Source organism: Netta rufina (assembly GCF_964035555.1).
Source record: "Netta rufina genome assembly, chromosome: 2".
NCBI lineage: Eukaryota > Metazoa > Chordata > Aves > Anseriformes > Anatidae > Netta > Netta rufina.
Window position 1 is genome coordinate 134,957,881 of NC_140124.1, and position 25,292 is coordinate 134,983,172.

Below are 25,292 nucleotides of genomic sequence, written 5' to 3' on the forward strand. Positions count from 1 at the left end.
TTACAAAACAGCGTCAAAGCGAAGGGGTCCGTGTCCTTCAGAGAGAAGAGCTTCCATGGAAAACATGTTTTGGTACCACTGCCATGTGGCATCAGATCAAATACGACGTGAGCCACTGCAGCAATAAATCATGACAAAACTGAAGGCGGGTGCTACTGGGCGTAAACCAGAAGGGCAGAAGCCTGGTTGAATTCTGTACCGGTGCACTTAGCAGAATGAGATGCTAACAAAGGCTCTGGCATCAAAGGTCTCCCATAAAAGTTGGCACCAGGATGGGCATCACGTTTGCTAGGTTGTCCTGTCCTTCTCCATCCTTAACCTGTTTACGCAGAAAAGCATTAACTCCTCATCCCAAATGGCTGCAGTATTTCAGCCTGACCCTCGCCTCCCTGCTTACTGAAGTGTTGTTTATCAGCACTAATGACCTGTTTCACGGGGCAAGTCTTTATCTTTGCTGATATACTGTGTCCATAAAGGCTGATGTAACAAGGGTCGAAAAAGTCTCGTGATAAATCTCTGCTCTCCTCTCTAATTCCCATGTGAAATCAACTTTCGTGTAGCCTAGATTATAAACTGCTGGGCAAGGAGACAGCAGCTTGGCACAAGCATGTTTAAATCCCCCAGGTGCTGGGAACGAGAAACAAAGATTCATTACGGTAATAAAGTTTCAGCCTTCTAGGGATGAGGTCAAATGAGAGCAGCAGAGGGCTGGCAAACAAGAGAGCAGCATCTTATGTACACGTGAGCTATAAATAAGCCTTCCAACACATGTCTGTTCACGAGGGCCCGCTGAGTGAAAATATCCTCATCGGAGAAGATCTCACAAAGCAAGAAACGTCTGTTGGTCAGTGCTGTAGGACGCCTTTTCCACCTGAAGTTGCTCTCTTTGGTTGTTTACCTTTGAGCTTGGCTGGCAAGTGATGAGTCACGACCATTTCTGTGCATCCCGGATCAATGGAAAAAAACAATGCTCAACCACCGGGGCACCGAACAATTCTGGGTTTATTGAGAGATGTTAATTTTAATGGCAGAAATCCAGCATTTCATGCAAGAACTGCTCGCTGCAATCAAGTCTGGAAAGGGAAAGGGTGCACACCAGCATGCTACCCTCTTTTTTCAAGTCGCTGAAAGCACATACTCGTATCCATATGATTGCATTACCACGTATCGGCGTGTTTTGTTACGGAGCAGAAGCTACTGATCAAAATGACAAAGCAAGCTGAAAAGGACAAGTAATATCCATGTTACGACATGTTGCCATAACATTTCCAAGAAGCAGGAACCTCCTGGGAGTGGCGTAGGTGGCACTCGCTCACCTCCAATCCTCCCTTGATGAAACTGCATTGCTCTGCAATTGCGCATGCCAGACTCTGCCTTAATTTAGCCTCTGTTCTCATCAGATACTGAACTCCTCAGCTGCTCCCTGTTGAGGTCACAAACGGCAGCCAGTTTTTCCTAGCACCCGTTTCATAAACCTCTTGCCCCTCCGTGTAGTTCAGGAGAGTTAAATGGCAGACGCATTGGCTTGCATTTAGCTCCAAATGCCAACTGCAAAACCAGTGATGATGAGGAGGAGGAGGAAAGAAAACCCTACAAGCAAATGTAATACTCACAAGTGGATACTTACACTACCCTTTCTAAGGAAAGGCAGGAACACTGGTTTTCTAGCAGTCTATCAGTTTTCTCCCCATTTACATACGTGCTCTTTACCCTGGCTATAAAGCGTCTAAAGCAAAAATTTATTGCAGGAGACTGGCTGTTGATTTGCAACCAGGCACATCTGGAAAACATGAACAACAACAAAAAAAAAGGCCATTCTTTGAACTAATGAAAATTTAAACTCTGTGCTAAGAAATTGTTTCGGTATAAAATTAGCTGACATTTTGAATGCTTATCATATATGCTTGGTTTTAATTTACAGTCAAATCCCCTTTACAAAACTCACCAGAGGAGTTTCAGTGATGTTCGTGGGACAATTTGAATTCAGTTAAGCCATAGTGGGCCCTTACAGAGATGAGTTACACCCCTCTGAAGTGTTCCAGGGAAGGATTACACGATTCTCAGGGTCCCTGATGTCAATGGGATGCACGCTGTAGTCTCCCACGAGGCTGGCCTAATGCTTTCTGTGAATGAAGCAAGCTAGCCCATGACCAAGCAATTCAAGCAAACTTTCTCTCTGGGAGGGAATCCAGGTTCCTTCTCTGCCTCTTTTTGCTGTGTTTCTTCCTACCTCTGCCAAAAAATGACAAGTTCAAGGACTAAGCCTAAACTTCCTGCCAATTCCTGCCCCGGCCATTGCTGCTGACATGCCGACTCACTGAAAAGGAAGGTGTTATCTGCCTCTGTCAACAAACATCATTCTCCTTGCAGTTCCCAGGGCAGGACCAAACCCTTCGCCTGTAAGGTCAGAGTTACGTAAACCTGGGAAAGGTATTTAACAAATGCCTCCAACACTGATGCATGCGGGAAGCAGCAGTGCAGCCAGCTCAGCTCAACCACAGCGCTTGCTTTCCCAAGAGTCTCCCAGCACAGAAGCCCTATAAATGTTTGGCACTTTCACTGGGAATATGCACCGACATGTAAGATGTTTGCTCATCTGAACTCTCCATAAATTAGTCTCTTCAGAAATTACTCATTAATGATAGATCTCTCATCCACCTACCATCCAGGATGTCTGTTTTACCTGCACTTGCATAATCCATCCAAAGACACCTGGAAAAGACTTACAAGGAAGCAAAGAATGCATTTTTGGTTTGAGATCACTGTATTAAGATCAAATGTCCAGCTTTGCCACTTTTTGCTTGAAGCAAACCCATAGTTTCGGGTTCCCTCCCTGCACCTGCAGCTGTATTTTGGTTCTTCTGTAAGGATTGTAACAAGGTAGTACAGGAACAGCCATCGTAGCACCAGTAATAACACCACTGATAATAAATATCTTGCAGTAATGCAGTGTCTTTCCTCTGGGGCTCACGCTGTGCTTTGAGCAATCAGTGTGCATTTCCTCCACAGCTTCCATGCGAATGGAATAAACTGAGATCTCGCCTCTCTTTTGTGGCATTGCTCCCTTCTGCTCATTCATTCATTCAACACAATAAGGTTTTATCTAGAGCTGACTGAATGAGCTAGGAAAGCTGTTGTAGGTACCAGAAGTGTCGCAGGTACTTAAGCTTGAAGCAGAGTACATCACGGTGACAGAGCTTTGCTGCTATCTGTGCTCAATTTTCGATAAACTTTATGCTTATTTTAAGCTGGGGCAGAAGCAGGAAAGATGGGTGGCACTATTTGAGGAGAAATGCTGCAAAAATAACTCAAAGGAGAATGGTATAAACAGGGAGATGTGGAGACTTTGGATGGAGGGGGAACAAAATAGCTAAATCATGGCTCATACATTTAGATTTGTTACCAGAGCTGACAGAAATGCACCTGTCTGGCAGAGAAATAGTGAGTTTGCAAACAAGGCAGTAATATTCTAGTAACACCGTGAGCTTTGACACGTGGGTGAATCATTTCTGCCAGTCAGGCCTCTTCTTCAGAAGGCCCAGATTTATCACTGCATCAATCTCTCATCTTCATTAATTACTATTGAAATTGTAGGCATTTACTGGGGAACGAGCAGGAAACTAGGTGCTATGAGTCAGTGCCTTAACTAGCCCAAACATGACAGGCAAAGCTTGCTTCCGTCACTGGTGATTCCCCAAGAAAAGCATTTATGTAACTGTAGAGTTATGCATAACTACGAAGTGATGCATGTCCTGCCTGTTTGTTAGATGGATTTGTCCCGTGCATTTTTCATAACACGCCATGTCTCATAAAAGCAGCATCACGGGGTGATGGAGGTGCCAGTAAAAGCAATAACTCCCAGTGAGGGAATTCACACAACTCCAGCTTTGGGGAGCATCAGGACTGGGAAAGATGGCCAGGCACAGCAATGGTGCAGAACTTCCTGGGCTCCATTTTGTGGCCATTGCCCCTTGTCCTGTCCCCACAAACCACTGAAAAGAGGTTGGCCAAATCCCTCTGTCTCCCACACCTCAGGTATTTATACACATTGAGGAGATCCCCTCTCAGTCTTCTCTTTCCCAGGCTGAACAGACCCAGGTCTCTCAGCCTTTCCTCACAGGGAAGATGCTCCAGGCCCCGTATCAGCTTTGTGGCCCTCCGCTGGACTCTTTCTAGGACATCCCTGTCTTTTTTGTACCGGGGAGCCCAGAACTGGACACGGTACTCCAGGTGAGGCCTGACCAAGGCAGAGTAGAGGGGAGGATCACCTCCCTTGACCTGCTGGCCACGCTTCTTTTAATGCATGCCAGGATCCCATTGGCCCTCTTGGCCACCTCATGGTCAACCTGTCGTCCACCAGGACCCCCAGGTCCTTCTCCTCAGAGCTCCTTTCCAGCAGAACAAAGTGCCCTTCCTAGAGGAACGTGCTTCTCCGTAACAATCTGCTTTCACCTGGAACAAGTCGCACCCTCCATGAAAAGCAGCACGTAGTCCAAGCCACTTCTCCTGCTGTCGAGGAAACTGGAGCAGCCAGCGAGCAGCTCAGCAGTGTGTGCAGCCCATCTCGGGCTCTAGACCCTGCTGGGATTGCTCTTTGCCCTTGTTGGAGTCTGTTCCTGCTCACCCCGCTGAAGAGCAGCACCAGCTGCCCGGGGCTGCTCGCGCCCAGGATGCTTCAGTAACGCGAGCTGCAGCTCTCCAGGAGGGATCCAGTGTCTGCTTAGTGCCAGTGCTATTGGTTGTGTTCCTGATTTATAATTCTCAAACGCCAGGCTAAGCTCATTCCCGTTTAAAGCTGGAAATCGATCAAAAGCTGTGCTGGTGCCCCTCCTTCTGCCAGCAGCCAAAATGGGCCAAGAACAGGGGGCGTGGGGTGGGAGTGCCGGGTTCGCATGGGGAAAGGTGCCAGGCCGGCATCTCTAACAGGACACTAATGCACAAATACGTTAAAAATTGTACAGCACGGCTTCTCTGACAAACCCCAGTGTGACAACAGGCAGCATGATATTCCCGGAGCGGCCTCCTGGATCTGCTCGGGCCTTTCTGCTGACGGCAGTGCCGTCAGGAGGTGTCGGTGACTGGCAGCCACGTCAGCCCTGCCCTGCAGAGACAACAGGGTTACAGGGAGGTGACCTGGATTCTAGCGTTTGTTTTGCACCACTGAAGTGTTTGCTAGGCCCTGAGCACCAGCACCTGTGTGATGCCACCAGCTGCAGTGTCATCGTGTCAGTGTCACTGCGCTGCTGTGGGCCAGGCAGCTGGTGAATGGCGCTGCTGCTGCACGGGAAGGCAAAGGGCCAGGCTGCACCTCGCGCCTTGGAAATGCAGCCCCGACAGCCAGGCCCTGGGGAGGAGAAGGGCACCAGGCTCTGCAGGGGATGGTTGAAACAGAAAGGCTGTCGAAGCCATGGGGAGGAAGACAGGACCTGCCAAACAAACAAAAAAATGCACGAAAAAATACAGCTCTGAGCTGAAAGAAGTGATAGTGAAATCAGAGACGTGAGCTGCGAGGAATGTCGTCATCAGCAATAAAAAAATGCAGTTTAGTAAGAGCTGACCTAGGTGGCAAAGCGTGAGTCAAAGGAAGTGCTGAGCCGTGAGTCATCAGCCTCAAAGGCCTTTATCCTTGGAGAAAAGTCAAACAGGCAGCCCAGAGAGAAAAAGGAGTAATGGAAAGGAACAGAGGCAGCGGCGAGGCACCGGGCCTCTTCAGAGCGCAGAAACTGAGTGAAGGACAAGGCTGGTATCAGCCCGCTGCGCTGCCTCGGAGCTATTTCTGGCCAGGCACATCACACACTGCGTGTTGGACAAATCCAAGTGTCAGGCTCCTGCACTGGGTAACATAGTCAAAAGCACAAATGAGAACTCCAGCAAGAGTAGAGAGAGGGAAATGGTACAGAAAGCAAGTCATACCACTAAAAGGGGGCTGAAAGAAATAAATACAATAAATAAATATGCATACTTTTTTTTTTTTTTCTCCTTTTATCATGACTTTATTAGCACTCTGCAGGCACTTGGGCTTGAAATTATCAGCCCAAAAGGACAGATCAATCTGGGGTTGTATATGCACGAACCTTGTAGAGTATCTTCCAAGTGGCGATGGCGACCTGGTCAGCAGCAGCCAGGCTGTCCTTGTCAGTTTGGCAGCTCTGGGCAGAACAATTCTGGCACGCTTATGGTGAGCTCAGAAGAAGAGCAAGACAGCAATTAGCCAGCTGACGTGGCTTGGTCTTATGGAGAAGGATGAGAAGTGAGAAATTAATACAGAAAATTACAGGTCAGATAAAGGCAACTGCGATAACGATCAGTGCATTTTTGGAGGGTGGAAACACAAAGCGGAGTGAGGGATTATTTAAGGTGGTACAAAAAGGGGATGGAGGTGACTAAGAGATTGTTCGAGAGACGTAGAACAGGACGTGGACAGGGCAAGAGGCTGCACAGCACCACACAAGTCTAAACACAGGTTGACTTATGAGGTAGTCCTAGATTACAGGGAAGCATCAGGAGTGACAGGAAGAAGTAAAGAAAATGAGCATGCAGGATCTCATGCTGTTCCAAGGATTGTATTGGAAAACCCATCATCAAGGCATGGCAAGTCAAGAGGCAGGATAGAAAACAAAAGAGAAGAGGGAGGTGCTCTTGGTAATCACATCAGTAGTACCTTCTGCTTTGGTGGGGAGCTGGGAAAAGGGAAAAGGAAAATTACAAAGGCTCCACTGGAAAATAAAACACAGATTTACTACTACAGGAGTCAAGCAAACTGAGAACAGAGCTACAAGCATGTTTCTGTGTGCCCAACTTGGTTTCACTGGTGTGAAGCTAAATCGTCTCCGTTGACTTAATGGACATGAGCTGTGTTTAACAATGAGGCAGCTGACAATAGAAGCTGACTCACTTACATCCTGGGCAAGAGCTGACATGATCAAAAGTACCAGAAACCGTGCTGAGATACAGTAGGAGGAGAATGAAACAGGTGGAAAAGTCCCAAAGGTTCTCCATGATTCAATAAAAACCTTTTCTAGAGGGTGCTCGGTATGCTTTATGCAAACATATATTACATTAAAAAGGAGACAGATTCCCCAAATACTTTTCCTCTAGTTAACAGAAAGACTTTTTGTAACTTCTCACGAACAACACATCGTGGAAGACGCACCTAATGGTTTCATTAGGAATTGCCCACCCTGAGAATTTCTTGCCCAAACCCTACATGCCATACTGGGTACCGAGCACACAGAAACACATCAACAGCACACCCTGCAACCAAAAGAGCTTAAAATAGTTTGTTTCTTTTTGTGCAGTTTAATTTTCTGACTTGTTAGTTCTGGTTTTAAGTAAGGGACTCCGTGTTGTCGTTCCTCCCCTATCAGATGGAAGAACACAGTGAAAAAACCTTGGACCCACAAACATGCACGTAGGTCATGCTTTTGACATCCTAGTAGAACAAATACAGCTTTGGGGAGGAAAGAGTAAGAAATAACCAAATTGAGCAAAAGCTTGGGATGCTCGTAACGCAGAATTATAAATTAGAAGCCAGAAAATTAACCTCACAGAAGGCCAAAATAAGGAGAAAGGGTGAAATATCTGTAGTAGTTACCAGATTACTGAAATTAAATTTTACAACATTTTTTAGGCATGGGGGATTTTTATTTATTTAACATACAAAAAATATATCTTGGTATGTTTACAGAATAAACAAGTACACGTTCTCCATTTCTGAATAATAACAAATACACCCAATATTAATGCTTTATACTAAGGTACATCTGTGTATTGTTTGCCTCATGACATCTCTAAAACAGAGAGAAAAATATTGTTAAACTAGAAAGCATCAATAACGTGGACTTGTAAACAAAAAGAAAAGTTATGTCTGTAGGGCTTAGAAATAATATGTAAATAGAGAACTAATGCCATAATGCAGATACATGATTCATGTTTGTACTGAGAAAGCCTGGAAAAAGAACCCAACATCCCTATATTTATTCATTTTAATGCATTGCAGCACAATGTTTAGGACACAAAGTGAGCTGCCAAATGAAATAACTTGCATAGAAAATTAGTTATAGGAAGTGTTTGGGAAGATTGAAGAGCAGCATTAGTAACATTTTCAACATTACTCTAAACATTATTTCAGCCTATTCATTCCGAGAGAAAGAAACTTGCATGAAAAATTTTTGTTTCTCTCACCTTCAATTTTGTAATTTATCCAGAGAATACCTTGGGAAAAAAATTAAATACAAGAGAGCAGGTTGGATTTTTTTTTTCATTTCCATTTTATCTGTACAGTTAATAACTGTCTGTATGTAAATAACTTTACATGCATTTATGAGTTTAAAGTGCAGGATTCTACAAACCCGTATTTGTAGAAAACTCCCGTTGCACAAGAAATGTAAGAAGGCACAGCATGAAACAGTGAATACAAAGAAGGCTTAAGAAGACCAAAATTTACAGCATAACTGTACAGCCATTTGTTTTACTCCTGTCCATGTATTAATGGTCTGATTACAAATATTTAAAACTATTATTGCTGTTTTGATTGCAAAGATTATTTGTGTTCATTCCAGTGACTTATAATAGAATCAAGTTATGGAAAAAAAAATAAAACAGATCAAACCTAACTACGTTAAAAATGCAATGGATAATTTATGGATCATTAAAAACATAAGCAACTCTTTTAACTATCCAATAAATCAACAATTGCAGAAGTATTTTAAATTTTATTAAAAAACCCAGGAAACTTATAAATCTCATTTTACGCTCCAATAGGATACGCAAATTGGTTTATTTTTTTTTTCCTTTCAGCTGCTAGACGAGGAACCAAATCAGTTTTCCAGCGGCTGATCAGACAGCGGGCTGACTGCAGGAAGACATGCGGCCCCCAAGGGGCGATTGCCACAAACCTCTCTGACAGCTTGCCCAAGTTTGCCTCTAAGAGGTTGAAACAAGCCCAGCTGCTCTGCTTGGGGATGCACTCTGGAGAGGACAGAGCGGGATGATGAGAGCTCCTGGGTCACAGCCTCCCGGCCCCGAAGTGAGCCCTTGGCTGACTGTGCCTGGGCAAACTCTGCACGCACACAGGCGATAATGTGCAGGCACCTCTCGGTTATGTCATTCTGTTTGTTTCTGAACTGTTAGGTAGCAAGTGGCAGGGCGTCTTCAGCAATCTTCCAATATTGAGTTGGTGTTGTCCTGCTCCTGGAGGTGATGACCCTAATCTGATAGTTCAGAGCTCGACTCCCTCACAGGGTGGCAGTATTTAGTCCAGAGCTCACATAGAATCATACAGGTTGGAAAAGACCTTCAAGTTCATCTGGTCCAACCATTCCCTAGCACCAATGGCACCCACTAAGCCATGTCCCTAAGCACCATGTCCAACCTTTCCTTGAACACCCCCAGGGACGGTGACTCCACCACGCAGGGAATGATGACTGCATGGGGGTGGTGGAGCTCTGTGCATCTCCACAAGCATACCATCATCATTAGAGAGAGATCCCCAACCTCTAACATTGATGGTCTGACCCAATTCTTGGCCAGACAGAGGAAAATATAAGATGACCCAGCCAAGCATCAGGTTGTACCCCAGCCCTCCACCTTCTGCCAGACTCTTTCTGCGAAGACTAAGATCTCAGACTAAAAGCAACAACTCTAGCCTAACACCCTATAAACCCTGGAGCTTCTCGACACCCTTTTAGCACAGAGGGCACCGCATACTCCCTATAACAGGAACCCACAGCGACCACCTGGGGGTAAACCTTTTGGGGGGGGTCTCCCTGAGGTGTGCCCCCAGGAGGTGGTTGAGGCGCTGCACCACCCACCCCAAGCGCCCCCAGGACGCGATTTTAGGGCTGCACCACCCTAAAAGCATCAAAGGAACAGGTTGTGCTCCAACACCAGGGCTCTGCTCGCACCCCAGCCCCCTGCCCGCCGCCGCCTCAGCCGCGGGGGGCGCCCCTTCCCTCAGCAGCCGGGGCCGGGCGCCGCCATGTCGCGGTCCGCCGCGGCTGCGCGCCGGCCGCCTCCTTTCCCTTCGCCGCCACGGTTCCGCCTCCCCTTTCCCCACAGCGGAGGCGGAGGGAGGAAAGCCGGGAGCGGGGAGCTTCCCGGGGCCAGGGCGCTTCCCCTCGCCGGGGTATGCGAGAGCGCTGCCGGCCGCGGGGCCGACGAGAGGCGGGCGGGGAGGAGGCGGCGGCGGCGGCGCCCCTGAGGGAGCAGCGCGGCGCCCCGGCGGGCGGCGGCAGGCGGGCGATGGAGGAAGGTGAGGGGCCGGGTGTCAGCGCCATCCCTCGCCCCTGAGGGCTGCCCCGCCGCCCTGTGTGCGTCCCCAGGGGGGTTTTCTGTGGGGTGCCCCTTTTGTGGGGTGGGGAGAGGCGTTTGGCTTAAGTGGGCAGGGTGAGGAGTAAGGGGAGGAAGGGAGCCGTGCTGTGTCCCAGCCTTCTGGAGGGTTTTGGGGCTGGGTGTGGGCTCCTGGGATGCACAGGTTGGGATGTCCCTGTGTGAGCTCTGTGGTGTGAGTTCAGAGCCCTGAGGGCGGTGTGTGGTGGGTGACCTGCTGCTGGCCTGGCACGGCATCAGGGCCATGTCCTTTGGTGGCAGGGCTGGAAAATAAAACCCTTTACTGGTGTCCATGCACCCTCCTGGTGCCCTTCCCTAGCTCGTAGGTCTCTGTGGTGCTTCTCTTGGTCATCTTTGTCTGCAGAGTGAGGGAAATATCCGAACACGCTTCCTTGAGGTGTGAACGGGAGCCGCTGCGCAGCCTCGACCCTTCTTGGGGTCCCTCTCTGAAAGTTTCCCGGTCCTGCGTTATCCATCCTTCAATCCGAGGGCAAAAATCGCAGATAGCAGTCACTCACTGCCAAAAAATGGACCAAAAGACTGTCACACAGGAGCAGTGGCTGCAACAGAAACACGAAACGAAGTGGCACATGATCACTAAACGAGTTAAAAAAACTTAGGGGAATTTGCAGGGAAGTAGGGAGCGATCGTGGATGAAAAATTGCTTGCTGGAGAGAGAGACGCTGGAGGCTGTGCCATCAGTTCAAAATGCTGGATTATTTTTAGTCGTCACCTTGGTTGACTTTCATTTCACCCCATTTAAAAGGATGCGTGGAAGTGCAAACAGCATTTTTCTTGTTTGAGGCAGCTGCAAATTAAGCAGAAATAGCATCCTTGGATCTTCCTTTATTATTGTTTCTTCTGAGGGGGAAATCTGTTGAGCAGTTTTCAAATCGGGGCGAAGATCACTTGCGGACTGAGCTGTCGTGGTTTCAGAATTAGGCTTTTAAATTGTTCTTTGTTTAGGAGTTTTGTATTGCTGACTCGAGACTTCACAAGCATCTTACGCTTCTAGTTTGGCTCACTGATATGCTAAAACAAAGGAAAGAAATGCATTTTCCACTGCTACTTCTTTGGTCATAACTCGGATGACCAGGGCAGGCAGTTGTCTTTCCAAGCACCCTGCACATTCTGGTGATGTAAATATTTTCTCCCGTTTTATCTTGTCTGATACAAATGACTCCCAGTTGCAGTGCACTCGGTGTTTGCATTGCTGATTGGTTTAAGGACACGAAGAGTTACCAGCGAACTTTTCCTTTTGGATTGACCTAATGGTAAATGCCATACTGAGTGCCTTAAGCATTGTTTCGTTGAATATTGTTCTAATTCTTGTTATGGTTAAGAAGCTGGACGTTTTCTATTCATCGTACCATGAAAAATGATACAATTGAGATCTTGGTCTGCTTAGAATGCTTTATAATTGCTTTGAAAATCCCATTAAAACACAAAGGCAGGTTCAGCATTACGGGCAGACACCACTTTAACAGCTTATTTATACTTCTATCCTGTGTCTAACTTCAGTAGATCGATTTAGATGTGAAGTAATATACCACCAGAGTAATTAGCAGCTTTATTGTGGGATGGCAAGACTGACACTTGGAGTTTAAAGTTGAATGGCTGCGTGGAAGCTCTCTTTTAAGTCCAGAAGAAATCACTGGTTGAAGTTTTGTAGCCACTGTAGCTCAAATTAAAAAGCTAAGAGGTCTGGAGTATGAATTACAGATAACCCTTTTCCTCATGCTTCTGAAATTACATTAAGTATTGTGGGATGTCATCTTGAATATAGTAGATATTGCACTCAGAAAATTAGCCTCGTTACTTCTCAGACCATAAAATAAATGGGCCAGGGCTTCACACTGCCATTGTGTACAGAAAACAGAAGCCGAGGTCCTCAGTGGTGATGTGAAACAAGCTATGTGGCCTACCAGAGGGGGCCTTTTAAGTATATGTTACATTAAGAATTCATAAATCAGCTTAATGCCAATGGATTTGGAAGCAGGAAAAGTGTTATGATGAAAGCTTTTATCAAGTTAGTGTAACATGAAGATCAGACGTAAAAATTGGGCTAGCCTAAATTGAGCTGTTATAGTCATGTTCCTGGTGTGCAACTCTACTATGGCCATGTAAAATCAGAATGAGAGCAGAATTGAATTGACTCCAATTTCTGCCAGTGTCAACACCAACCCATCTAAACTTCCTCCTTCCTTCATTTCTATAAAACATTCACAAGGGATTAAAACAGTTAACTTCCAGTTTAAGTCAGGGTAATCCCAGAGTGTGGCCTCAAGAGAAAATTACTGATTTTTCTAAGGAATAACAAGGGATTGACCTCTGTAGCTAGAATATTATTTTAGTTATGCATATAAAATAGTTCAGCTGAGTCTTTTTGTCAAATGTATTTGCTGTGTGGCTGAACCCCTGGCAATAGCTGGCTGTTACCTGCTGCTGTGTGGATTTCTCAGAGTGTGATTTTAGGGATTCTGTTGCAATAACTTGAGAAAAATGTCTTCAGGGGCAGCAGACCTGCGACAGAGGAGGAAACAAAACTGCACAGAATCTGACAAAATGGCTCCAGAGGAGAGAAACAAAGAAAACTCGAAGCTGGGAAGATCGCCAAAATGTAAGCTACAGAATTTTTAGCCAACTTCTGATTTCTTTTTTCATATTCTTTTACGTTTTATGGGAAGATATTTCTAGCACAGTAATTTATAACAGACTTATTTTGCAGTGGGTTTTTGAGTGTTTCAGGAAAAAGCATGCATGCACATTAGGATCCTTTAGTAATGCCATTTTATGTATTGCAGAGTAAAATGCTAGTCCTGGGTCATTTCAGTTGGAGGGGGGAGGTGTTAGGAATCTTACTGTTGGCTATTTGAGTGCAGATAAATATTTTAATTGCACCTGGAGTTATCTTCCAGTCGAGAAGCTGAAAGGCACGTTAATGGTATTGAAACAATAGGCAGAAAGTCACTTTTTTTCTGTTGATGCATTTAAGGGTTTTATGGTGTTTTGGACAAAGTTAAGAACTTTTTCTCATTACTTGCAATTCATTTTTCCTTCTTGAAATCCCTTTGAAACTGAAGCTTGTTAGAACAGAGAGGAATTTGCCGTGGAGTGTGTGGGCATTGAATGCAAAAGGTCTGTGAAGCAGTGGTGAGAAATGAGATGCAAACTGCGGGAAAGGAACAGCAGCACGGTGTTTGAAGGATCTGTGGTGATGGTGGTGGGATAATTCTGATGCCAGGACGCTGACCTGCTGTTCAGCAACAAGTCACGCCGAGGGCATACTGTTTGTGTTTTAAGTCCTCTGGACCACTTCAGCTTTTCCACTCTCCCTTTTTCAGATTTGTTAATTCAACGGTTTGCGAAACTTTTCTTTGGCTGTCTCGCGGCGGTCACCAGCGGCATGATGTACGCTGTGTACCTCTCAACGTACCACGAACGGAAATTCTGGTTTTCCAGCAGGCAGGTAAAGAAAAAGTTAAGTTCCTGAAACAAAAGCCAGATTGTTTCCTTGAAATTCAAGCCGCTCCATGCCAGGTTGGAGCTGCTTGCTTTCAGAATCCCATGCCTTTCTGCTCAGGCCTCTGTCTTTGAAGTAGTTCCTTACAAAAATAAAGTGTTTCTGCTTCGGAGAGCAGTCTTGTCTTGTCATGTTTTTCTGCATTTTTCCGTGCCATCCTTTACAGTTGAAATAACTTTTCTAAAATCTAGGTGAAAAAAGGAAGCGTAACGGGGTTGTGTAAACTAAACATCAGGCATGTATGGTTTTTTTAAGAACTGTATTGTTTAGCGAGGTATGGAAAGTCAAATGAGATTCAGGTCTGAGAATATGAAATGATCCTGTGGATTTTTTGCTAACTTACTGTGTGGATTTGAGTTTCGCCGATTCTGAGATCTGATTCCGAAGTTGTGGGGAGTGTTGTGTACCTGACAGAGGTGCTGGGAAGATTAATGTTTTGCGGAGTACTTTAAAGATGTACGGGGGAGTCATAAGCATGTGCTGTATTGCAAAACCAGTCTGTCCGAAAATATATGGTCTTCCATGGGAAGAGATTGCAGGAGGTGAATATATATTTACTTCTTTTTTTTTCTAGGAACTTGAACGAGAAATTACATTTCAGGGTGACAGCGCCATTTATTACTCATTCTATAAAGAACTGCTAAAGGCTCCTTCCTTTGAAAGAGGTACAAAAACGTTTATTTTATTAACCTTGAGAAGTTCAGTTCTCTTTTTGGAGACAGTTAAAAGTCCTGCAGGCTAAGCAGGCTGATTTTTGTACTCCTGTGTAGGTAAATTGGTCAGATTTATTAAAACTGCACGCTGACCTAACTTTCCAGAGCAGGATTAATGTTATGCTGGTACTGCCACATATGTTATCGGGTTTGCCCATGCTACATCACTGATTTTTAGCCTTTGAAGTGTATTGTTCTTTAATTTGGAATGGCAGACTTGTGTTTTAAGAGGACTTAAAACACAATTAGCTGATGGAAATTACTGTTTCATCCCGTCAGAAGCTAGAACAGTTTCTGTCCAGAGATGATCTGCTCGGTCCTGTCCCTGCCAGCAGTTTCTAAACCTGTCAGCTGTGACGAGTACTTGTTGATGAGGGCTGAGCAAGGGGGACGGAAGCCACGAGGGAGGAGAACGAGCTGGGTGGCAGTGGTTTCTCCTCCCTTTGTGCTCCTTTTTACCCTGCGCTGGCTCTGGAGGTCCCCACCATCCATAACCGGGTCGGGTTCTTGAACCAGTGGGAAATGAAAGCAGTGAAAAGAAGCTTGAACAGTGCTGTGCTGTTTCAGTGAGTTCAGAAGAGCACAGGGGGAAAGGTGAGACTGCTGGGAGGGAGGGAGGAGTGCCCAGCCCTGTCTTGCAGCAGCCAGCTGTTGAATTAGCTCAGTCCTCTTATGAAACCCCATCCTAAGCCAGGGAAGCTTTATGGGGATGGTTTTATTGGTAGCGGTTTCCCAGCTGAAGTGCAGCAGATGCCAGCAGCGTGCAACATGGCTGTGGAACAGTCGATTCCTTATTATCTCCGGGAAGATTACCCGAGCTGGGGATGGATGGGCTGGCTCTGCAAACAGGTAGACTCATGTGTCCACGAGGCATTTTGGAGTTTTCAAAGGCTTTCGTGGCCCTGCTGAGCCCAGCTTGGAGCTCTGTAAGACCTGGTTTGGCCTGCAGAGAACCAGATGCAGACCACACACCAAGACATATTCAGAGCTGGAAACAGTAATCTTTGCTTGCTGCACTGTTGTTGGGTTTATTGTTCTTTCTTTTTTTTTTTTTTTTTTTTTAATATGGATTATTTTTCTCCTTCCCTCCATTGTCCTAAATAATGACAAGTTATTTTTTAAATCATAATATCCCTGAGTGATGTGGCCTACAAGTGTGCCAGCTTCAGCTTCATCTCAGTCCTGTACAAAGGCATGTTGTGTTAGGTGAGTGGTTCTTAGAAGTCTCGGAAAGGCAGGGCTAGGAAGGTTGATGAGGCCATCGAGCCTGATGTCTCTGTGGAGACGAGTTTAATACGTCCTGCTCATCCCTGGTGGATCTTTGTCTCACTTCTTAAGAAGCTCCTGTGAAGGTGATCTGTTGGGAGCTTGTTCTAGGACCGCATCCATGTGTTGTACCTGAAAAGATCACGCATTAGCTGATTAGTTTTGGACCCTTCCACTTAAAAAGTAGTTCAAAAGACATTAATAATTTTGTTGCAATACCAATAGTGTGGAACAGCACCTAGCACAGTCATTTCTCCTTCCTTTTAAAATCAGAAATGTTCAATCAGTTAATAGCTTCAGTGTCCAAATCTGTTTCCCCCTGCCTTTGTGTATACTTTTCATCCCTTTTAAGAAGAGCAATGTTAAGTGTTTCCAAGAATAATCTATTTTCTCTTGCCTGTAGGTGTTTATGAGCTGACACACAACAATAAGACAATATCGCTGAAGACGATAAATGCAGTCCAGCAAATGACTTTGTACCCAGAATTGATTGCCAGCGTGTTGTATCAAGCATCTGGTAGTGAAGTATGTGCGTTTCTCCTGCTTCCCGTGCTTTCAGTGTATGTGTGCGTGACTTGCTACGCTGTGTACAGTAAATCCGTGCAATTTTTCTGGAGTGATTTGAGCTAAGCCTAGCGCCAGGTCCAGGTTCTCCTCAATTCCCCTCAGTCTTTGGAATAGGATGGGGGGCGGGGGAGTTCCATGCACTAAACCTTTCTGCCTGTTGTTTCTTTACTTCTGCAAACCCCTTAGAAATGCTGAGAGGATCTGTGCCATCCATTAAAAGTTAGCTCCTTCAGAGTACTGAGCAGTGCTGCCTGTCTCTGTCCATTCAGTATAGGTAACAGGGCAGTGGGTTTTTGTAGATGAACCTTTTGTCTCTTTCTGCTCCACTTGGGCTTTGTTCTGCTTACGCTGCATACTCGTCTCCTCCCTTATGCTCTCTCATTTAACCTTTTTATTTTGTATATGTTCTCCTCTGTGTTTGGAACCATTTTTTTACCACATCTTTACCTTTCCGAGTTCCTCTCTTACCTGCTTCCTTTCAGTAGCCCAGTGAACCTTACATCTCACTGCAGTATGGATTCTTTAAATCCGACCCGTGCAGAGTTCATGCTGTAGCGAATACCAAAATCATGGCACTAGCAAGCTGAGTCCTGAGTGTGCTGTTAGCAGACACTGCTTCCTTCTCCCTGAACCCAAAAAAAAGCATGCTTGATACTCTCCTAGAATCGGGGCCGCCTCTCACCTGTTTGTAAAGCACCTAGCACGCTGTTAGCAATGTGCATATAGTAAGTAGCAATACTTTCCAGCTTCAGCTCAGTTGCCGCTATGTCTCTTCGTTTTTATTTGTAATTTCAGGAAGTTATTGAGCCAGTGTATTTCTACATTGGTATAGTTTTTGGACTGCAGGGAATTTATGTGACTGCATTGTTTGTAACCAGTTGGGTTATGAGTGGGACTTGGCTGGCAGGAATGCTGACTGTAGCATGGTTCATTATTAACAGGTAAGAAAAACATCTTTATACAATCTAGTTTGCCACTAAGGCGTTTAAAAATACGAGAGTGGGTTAAAAATGCTTTCCCTTAAACTTTGTGTTCTCCTTGTGAGAGCTGTGCTGAATGCAGAGGGTTTCCCGGAGATGCACTGACTCTGACGATGCCTTGGGTAATGGAAATTGTCTTTTGTCGTCCAAACCAGCCACGCTGTCAGTTGGCCTGAGCTTATGGCAGCGTGTGAATGCATGGGTGTTTTCACACGAGTCCATTTTGCAAAACCAGTCGTCAGAAGGAGTTTGGTTTTGTTCTGATGAAGAATAAAAACAAATTTCTGAAGTTGCTGAAAAGAGAAGTATTGTCTGTGGCCAGCTCCGAACATTGTGACCATTGTTCTGTTGCTCAGAAGGAAATGACCAAGTGCATTTTTTCTGTAAAGGGTCTTTGATTATTATTATTTTTTTAATCTGCTTTTTGTGGATTTTTTTTGTGCAGTGTGGAATCTTCTTAGATGATTCTGACCTCAGGATTTTTTTCATTTTGTAACGTTTCACTTGCATGAAAATGCCCCTTCCCTTTGTGAAACACCACAATAATAGGGAACCTCATTTAGGCAATGAGAACTTGTCTTCTGATTCCTCGTTTGTCACCAAATAGCTCTGGGGATTTCTGTGAACTTGAGAGTACTTATTTGCCCTAAAAATGTTGAAATCCTCTTTTTAAAAAAAAAAGAAAAGCAAGAAAGCTATGGAAGAGCAAAGTGTTAGAGACGTGCTTTTAAAGTTGAGCTGTTGGGAAGCGTCTTTGAGGAGTGTGAAGTCATCACGACCAAATCTGTGATTAATAGCTGAAAATGCTGCTCATCAAGCTGAAGTGAGCAGTGGAAAGTAGGAAAAATGGTGAATAAATCTGTATCTTTTTTTTTTCAGCAGCAAGGAAGATTAAACACAGTTAACAAATTGAAAGGTCCAGTAGTTTAAAAAAAAAAAAAAAAAAAAAAAAAGCTCCAAATACTCCTCTGTGAGGCGCTTCAGAGGTAAAAAAATGAAAGGTGATGCTTTCAAGTACCTAAATGACAAAGGAGCTCGAGGCTCCTTTTTAAAAGCACAGGAGGCACCAAGAAGGCTATGTGCCTCTGAAACCGATGGCTTTGATCACGTTTGAAAGCGCGACTTGTGCTTCTAAGTCGCTTTAGCACTTTTTTACAACTTTCTCCTCCAGTTCCAATTGTGCAGGCACCGTTGAGTCATTCCACGAGAAGATCCCGCTGCTGTTCTGTCCCGTGCTTCCCAGCCGTCTTTAATCCCTCGTTTTGCTGGGGAGAATTTTCCCCGTAGGCCAAGTATCTGCTGCTGCACTGCTTTGGATTCGGAGTACATTGTGCTCGATTGCCTAAGCTGCTTTTTAAAACGTAGGAGAACAGAAAAGGCTCTTCTCTCTCAGCTGATGCTCATGGTAACGTGAAAAGCTGCTGTTCCAGCAGTGGTCCCCAGCCTTTGGGCTTGTAAATGCCACCTCATATGGAGTTGTCCTGAATAAGTGAGTCCAGATTGGACCTTCCACGCTGATATTAAATTTGTGACCTGCATCAGCAGCAAAATTGTGTCTGTGTTGCTTGAAACCTAATACCGGAATAGCTTGCTTGCAAGGCCACGCTGGTAACTGGAAGTGACATTTAGGCTTTCCTTGATATTTTTGTTCCATAAATCTTTAATAATTTTGTTTGTCTGTACTTTATTCTAGGACAGATACAACAAGAATTGATTACTCCATACCGTCAAGGGAAAATTGGGCTTTGCCATATTTTGCATGTCAAGTAGCAGCTCTCACAGGCTATTTAAAAAAAAACCTGAATTGTTCTGCAGAGGTAAAACTCAGTTAATTTCTTCATAAAGAGTTGGTGGTGGAACTGTGCGCTCTGGACTAGTTCCCTCTTGGTCACTATTGCCCTCCCAGGGAGGAAACAGTAGATGTTTTGTTTGTCCTTCTCAAAGCCACCACTTGGATTTCTCCTTGGCACGCGTGGTTTTTGCTGGGCGAGTCGTGCCCTGCCCTGTTATGCCCCCATGAGGGTTCAGAGAGAACAGTGTGGGAATGAATCAGCCGTGTGCTGGCTTTTTAAGATAAGCAGATGCCAAATCTTTCTCGATACGGACCCTATTTCATTGCTTTTCCTGTTGCTCAGAGAAGATGGTGGTAACTTCCTCTCCATCTCTCTGTCAAAGGTGTTTCTTTTAATTGGCTTTAAACGTTTTTGAATGTTCCAGTAATGACTTGTTTCCACCTGAGAAGTTATTTAATATGCCTGAATGCAGTATTTGAATTATCTCCTAAAATAGTCAATTTCTCTAATTCCTGCTTTAATGACCTCTCAGTTTTTTAGTGACAGAGATGCGTAGGTATCAAATTAATGCTTTGCTGTTCTTGTTTTTTTGTTTTTTTTTCTAGAAATTTTGTTACCTTTTGGTGAGCGCTTCAACATACACCTTCATGATGATGTGGGAGTACAGTCATTATCTCCTGTTTGTCCAGGCCGTATCTCTTTTTCTGCTAGACAGCTTTGCTCTAGCACAGACAGAAAAGGTACTAAAACTCATCAACCTCCTGGTAGTTGGGGACTCAAATACAGCCCCAAGGCCTGAACACATCCTCGGAGAGATGAAAGCGATGAGATTCAGTCATGCAGCCTTTTTAGCTCAGCTGCCTCTTCTCTTCCTTTCCCTATACACAGTAGGGTGAGGGGGTGACCAAAAAAATGCTCTCGTGGCTCTGTGCAGTTAAGGGGCTCATTTTCACCCCAGGTGGCCCACCTTATATTGATTTAGTCAACAAATAATGCAATCGGCCACCGGGTAACTGTTTTTTCAATATGAGAAAGTATTTGAAATTATTCCGCAAGGTGGTTCTTAGAAATGTTGTAACAATGAGACATCTTTCCTTAGCCTTGTCCTGTGGTTCCTCCTTCATACTTCGAGTTTTCTTAGATGTGATGTCAGTTTCAAACTGCGTGCAGGAATAATGGCTCACCTCTTCTTTCAGTTGCTTTATATGCTCTTTAGCAGAAGAAAATACTACTACTTGGGGCATTTTTACAGATCTCCCAGTCATACACTACTTACTGAAGCTGACCAGGGTCATTTCGATGTGAAATACTTTTCAAAGCCAAATGGTGCCCTGCTAGATTCCTAACCTCGAAGACGGATATTTATCCATTAAATCCCCTAATTAACAGGGAAATGAAGTGAACTACCTACTGCAAAATGCATACCCACTGTAATTTCTTTTGTTTCTCCAACAGGTGCACGAAGTATACAAAATCTACCTGTTCTCTCTCCTCTTGGGGTACCTATTGCAGTTTGAAAATTCAGCCTTACTCGTGTCGCCGCTACTAAGTCTTGTAGCAGCTCTAATGCTCTCTAAATGCCTTCAGGTAACCAGACTCTCCTCCAACCCTGAATGAAGTTTTTATTACTTCAGTGGAACTCCAAGTGATACGACGTTCTTAACATATTTTTGCAGATGAATATGAAGAAAGGTACATTTTTGTCAAGATTGCTGAAAATTATGTACATTTATTTGGTACTCACAATAACACTGACGCTAAACTTCTTATTAAAGGTAAGATTCATCTGTAAAAAGTGATTTTAATTGGTATAATCTAAATGAAAAGCTACAGTTACCTTGGAAAAGTCTATTGAAGTGTGGCTTATTGGTCTGAGAGTTCGTAACTTAATTTATCATGAATAGAAATACTAAAGATTGAGTAATTTTTTTTATCTATATATTTATTTACAAATCTTTAACAACCCAAGCAGCTGTTTTTTGTTGGGGGATTTGGTCTTTTGGGTTGAGATTAAAGCATAGGATGGAAATACTCTTTAAATAGCACACTAGTTATTTCATAAATGTGTTTTTTGTTATAACTTGGATGGTTTCTGCCAATGGGGTTAGATATTAAAGCAGTATTCTCGTGCGTGGAAAAGAGCTGGTAGGCTTAGATGGTTAATTTCAGTGGGATTTTAATCTGGTCTTAGGTCTTGGTTAGTAACTCCCTCTTACTAGCCCTAGCCTTTTATATAATTTGCACTTTTCCTTTATGTTTCAAATTCATCCTGGTTGTATTAATTAAGTGTCATCTTAGAAATTAAGATCCTAGTAAACACTAAAAAAAATCTGAGAGAATGCTCAAATCTGATTGTTTTCTTGTGTCGTTCAGATTAGCTAGCCTTGCTGTATCTCCAGGAAAATAAAGCCTAGCCCTGAAAAAACATAACTTAAATTACGTAGACGGTACATAGAACTTTTGACTGCTCAAACAATTTATGTGAAGATTACAAATGCTCATAACTTTTGCTAGGCTGCAGTCCTATTGTTTAGTGGAGCTAAACACAATGTTCTTTGGCTTGCTTGGTGGTAAGTCCACGTCCATTTTTCATGATCCTTTTCACCCTACTAGGTAGCCTTCTGCCAACCTGTTGACAACTTTTCACTAGCCCTCCCATTGGGGTACATGAATGAAATGGAGGGTATGATATTTGCTAGGAAATCCTAAAGAGAGATTTATTTAAGTGAATATTTACAATATTATATTGGTACCTTAATTGGCACGCTTAATCCAATGTGTGGGTTTTAACTAAGTCCTGAATCACTGATTATTCCCTGCCATTTTGTAATCTGAGTGAAGTGGTTGTGTGAAAGCTGCTTCCTGCATTTAATAAGATTTTTCTCTGCTAAATTAATTTTCAGATGTTTGTTCCTCATAAAGAAAATGAGCATTTGCTGAAATTCCTTGAAGTGAAACTTGGCTTAAACACAACTAAGTAAGTTTTATGTGTTTTTTTTTTTTTACACCTTCTAAAATATCCAAATTGCTGAAACTGCTCTAAGTAGAAAATTCCAGTGGCTTGTGCGAATTTTGTAAAGGAGTTAGAAAAACTTTATATTTGTCACTTGGTTAAAAAAAAAAAAAAATGTTTAAAGGATGTATATACAAAATTTACTTAGGATTTGGAGATTTCTGCAGCACCTCAATATTTCATCCCTTGGAGTGAAAGCATCATATTAGATTTTTGCTTTCTTTGATGTTGAACAGCAAAAACGTTTTGTACCCTGTCTAGTGTTTCTAATAAGACTTGAAATCAAGGATTGCAGGGTAAATGTAGTGGTCCTGGCTGGAAAACAGTCTGTGAAAGGTGTCATGGACTATTGATAGTACCTCAGAACGTGTTTTTTTAGTCTTGTAAGTATAACATCACCACCAAAAAAAGCAAAACCTATTTGTTTTAGAAAAAATTAAGACAAGGGACAATTTAAAAGTCAGAGGAAATCCTTGTGAATCATAAGAGAAACTGTTTGCATACGTAAAAAAGAGTTGAGTGTTGGTCTGCAAGACAACAACATGGCTACAGATATCCTGGAAATCTTCAAACGGAGTATTGGTAAGAACCAGAGATACCTTCTGGACCCAAGCCAGCATTTGCAGTTCTGTGCAGGAGTTCGTTCTCTCTCCTGTGAACTCCATCTGTCTCTTACAAACCTGCTTCACGGCCTTTCAGGAGAAGATTTGGAAAATGACACCACAAAACTGAAACTGTTGGGGAATTTTTGGAAGGCAAGATATTTTTGACTAAGACGCACTGTTATAAAACATACGTGCACGTTTGTAAATGTTCTGCAAGAAAGACAAGACTGCTTCTGGTCAGCATTTTGGTTTATTCAGCTACCAGGTATTATGGATGTGTTTTGTTTTGTTTTGTTTTCCTGGGACTTCCTACATGCTACTTTCCGGGCTGTGCAACCATGCATTGAAGTTGGTGTTTGAGACAAACTGGGTGCAACTACTCCTGGAAAATCATGTGAAAATCATTGGAATTATGGTTTGCAGCACAAGAACTTCAAGATCTGTCTTTTAAAGCTTATTTGGACATGCTCAGTTCTTAATCCTAAAACTGGTTCTGTCTAACTGAAAGGGGGTCAGTTCTCTGGTCTTCACTTGGGAGTGAAAGAAAAGCAGGAGGAAAGTAAAAGAAAACAGAAGACAAGAATGCACTCACTGAATCACATGCCACACCAAGTCCAGTCGAGAATACACACTTACAGTGCTTCTTGGCAGAGTATATAATGTTTCTGCTCATTAATTGAGCAAGAAGAATGATCGAGCGGGTTCAGCTACAGAATTAGAATTTCAGCATTAAGGATTCCATTCTTGGCAGTGCCTCGGGCTTCCGTGGGCTCTCAGATGACCACTTTCCCTCTGGAACGAGGACAAGCTTACCTTCTTGCATCAATATCTCTAAAATCTTAACCCACTGTGACAACAAAGTGCTTTGTGGTCCTCATAACCGAGTTATCCAGGAGGCTGGGTTTTCGTGACCGGGAAGAGTTGTAGTCTGCCCTCTTAAGATCACGGGCTTTTTCTGGAAGATAAGCTTTTGATAGTTGCTGTAAGGAGGACTTGTAAAACAGTTTCAGATTATAACATACCACTTCTCAAAGATGAATTTCAAATAGTTTCCTATGACATGAATAGATGAAAATGTGCTTGGTTGTGTGCTTTTTTTTTTCCTAATCTATGTGGTGTTATTATTGTTTTTTAATGGGATGTTTTTGCCTTACTAGGAATTTTACAATGAATTGGCTCCTTTGTCAAGAATCTCTTCAGGCACCATCCCAAGACTTTTTTTTGCGGCTAACGCAGTCATCACTGTTGCCTTTCTATATTTTAGTATTAATTATCTGCCTTTTTTCTGTAACTCAGGTCGTTTTTAGGAGAATTTGGTAAGTAACTTATTTATATTGGAAATTTAGAAGTGAAAAATAAGAGTTTCGTGGTTTTATAAGTGAATGGTCAATCCTGTAACTGATTGAGGCCTCAAGACAGAGTTAGACCATTGAGCATGTGAGGACGTGGGCAGCAGGAAGGGCTTCCACGGAAAGTCCTGTAGCGAGGAGCTTCTTGAGCATCCCTTCAGTCAGGACAGGGAAACATACCTGGGTTTACTTGTTTGTCTTGTGTTTTTGTTTGTTTGTTTTCCAAAGGTGTGATTCCTGCAGAGATCTGGCTAACGGTCTTACGAGATGTTTGTCTCGTAGCACTGTGAGAAAGAAATACTTTTTCCCCTTTCAGAGTCCCTGGATTGTTGCTAGAGGACTTGTATCTCTGGTTTTTGTTTTTCATTTTTTTCCAAGTTTACATACTGCAAAGAATGACATGGGTGGAGTTGAGAGGATTTCAGATTTCTAACACTTTCCTGGCTTTTGTTTTTGTTTTTGTTTTTGTTTTTGTTTTTGTTTTCCCATCTTGTTTACTGTGATAAGGTTCAGCAGTCTTTGCTGCTCAGAACAGAGCTGAAGTAAAACAGACTCGATTATTTTTAGTTTCACAGTGATTCGCAGTTCCCTTGAGAGGAGGGTAGTGGAGCTGTCTGTGTGCAGGCTCGGAATGGCAAGGCTGTAGATCATAGATCCTAGCATAACTTTTCTTGGAAACTGGCTAGGAGATTACATCTGCCAGGTAGAAGATAAATGGTCTAACTGCTTAGGTGTTAGGGCAGGTTCCTCACTTGTCTGCAGCAAAAATGAGTAGATTTTTTTTAAGGAGTAAGAGTTTCAATAGGTAAAGATTACTTTTTAATTTTGAAGCAGTTACTAATCTCAAATATATTTTTTTGCACTTTGTCATGAGGATTTATTTACAACTCTGTATCAGAAATCACTTAATGGTAGAAGAAAACGTCTTGCATGTGCCTCACTATCTTGTCTGTAGAAAAACATTTGTTGTAAGATTTTGGTTGTCTTTTATTTATAATTATACGTTCGTAATATTTTACAGCACTGTCACTGAAAGCTGTTTTCGTAATCTTACTTTGTGACAACATGGTGTATGTAGTCATACAGATTCCATGATCTTCACCAGGTTAATGAAGTGAAGAAATTTAGAATATGTGTGCAGCATGCTTTGCCTA

General features: G+C 43.5%; 1 protein-coding gene across 4 annotated transcripts in view; it reads left to right on the top strand.

Annotated features, from left to right (window-relative positions):
- Positions 1-9,976: 9,976 nt before the first annotated feature.
- The window catches only part of DPY19L4 (dpy-19 like 4), a 32,807-nt gene continuing 17,491 nt past the window's right edge, over positions 9,977-25,292 (top strand). For 2 of the 4 annotated variants that reach the window (XR_014618196.1, XM_084281578.1), the window contains exons 1-12: positions 9,977-10,252; positions 12,842-12,949; positions 13,674-13,798; positions 14,427-14,517; positions 16,235-16,356; positions 17,194-17,339; positions 19,072-19,195; positions 19,777-19,911; positions 20,627-20,758; positions 20,848-20,946; positions 22,075-22,148; positions 23,947-24,105. Coding sequence is in view for 3 of the 4 variants with exons in the window: in XM_084281578.1 (XP_084137704.1) it covers positions 10,129-10,252; positions 12,842-12,949; positions 13,674-13,798; positions 14,427-14,517; positions 16,235-16,356; positions 17,194-17,339; positions 19,072-19,195; positions 19,777-19,911; positions 20,627-20,758; positions 20,848-20,946; positions 22,075-22,148; positions 23,947-24,105 (1,439 nt within the window). In the remaining variant the exon portion in view is untranslated. The remainder of the gene's footprint in view (positions 10,253-12,841; positions 12,950-13,673; positions 13,799-14,426; positions 14,518-16,234; positions 16,357-17,193; positions 17,340-19,071; positions 19,196-19,776; positions 19,912-20,626; positions 20,759-20,847; positions 20,947-22,074; positions 22,149-23,946; positions 24,106-25,292) is intronic. The other 2 variants (XM_084281580.1, XM_084281579.1) reach the window with 2 other exon arrangements.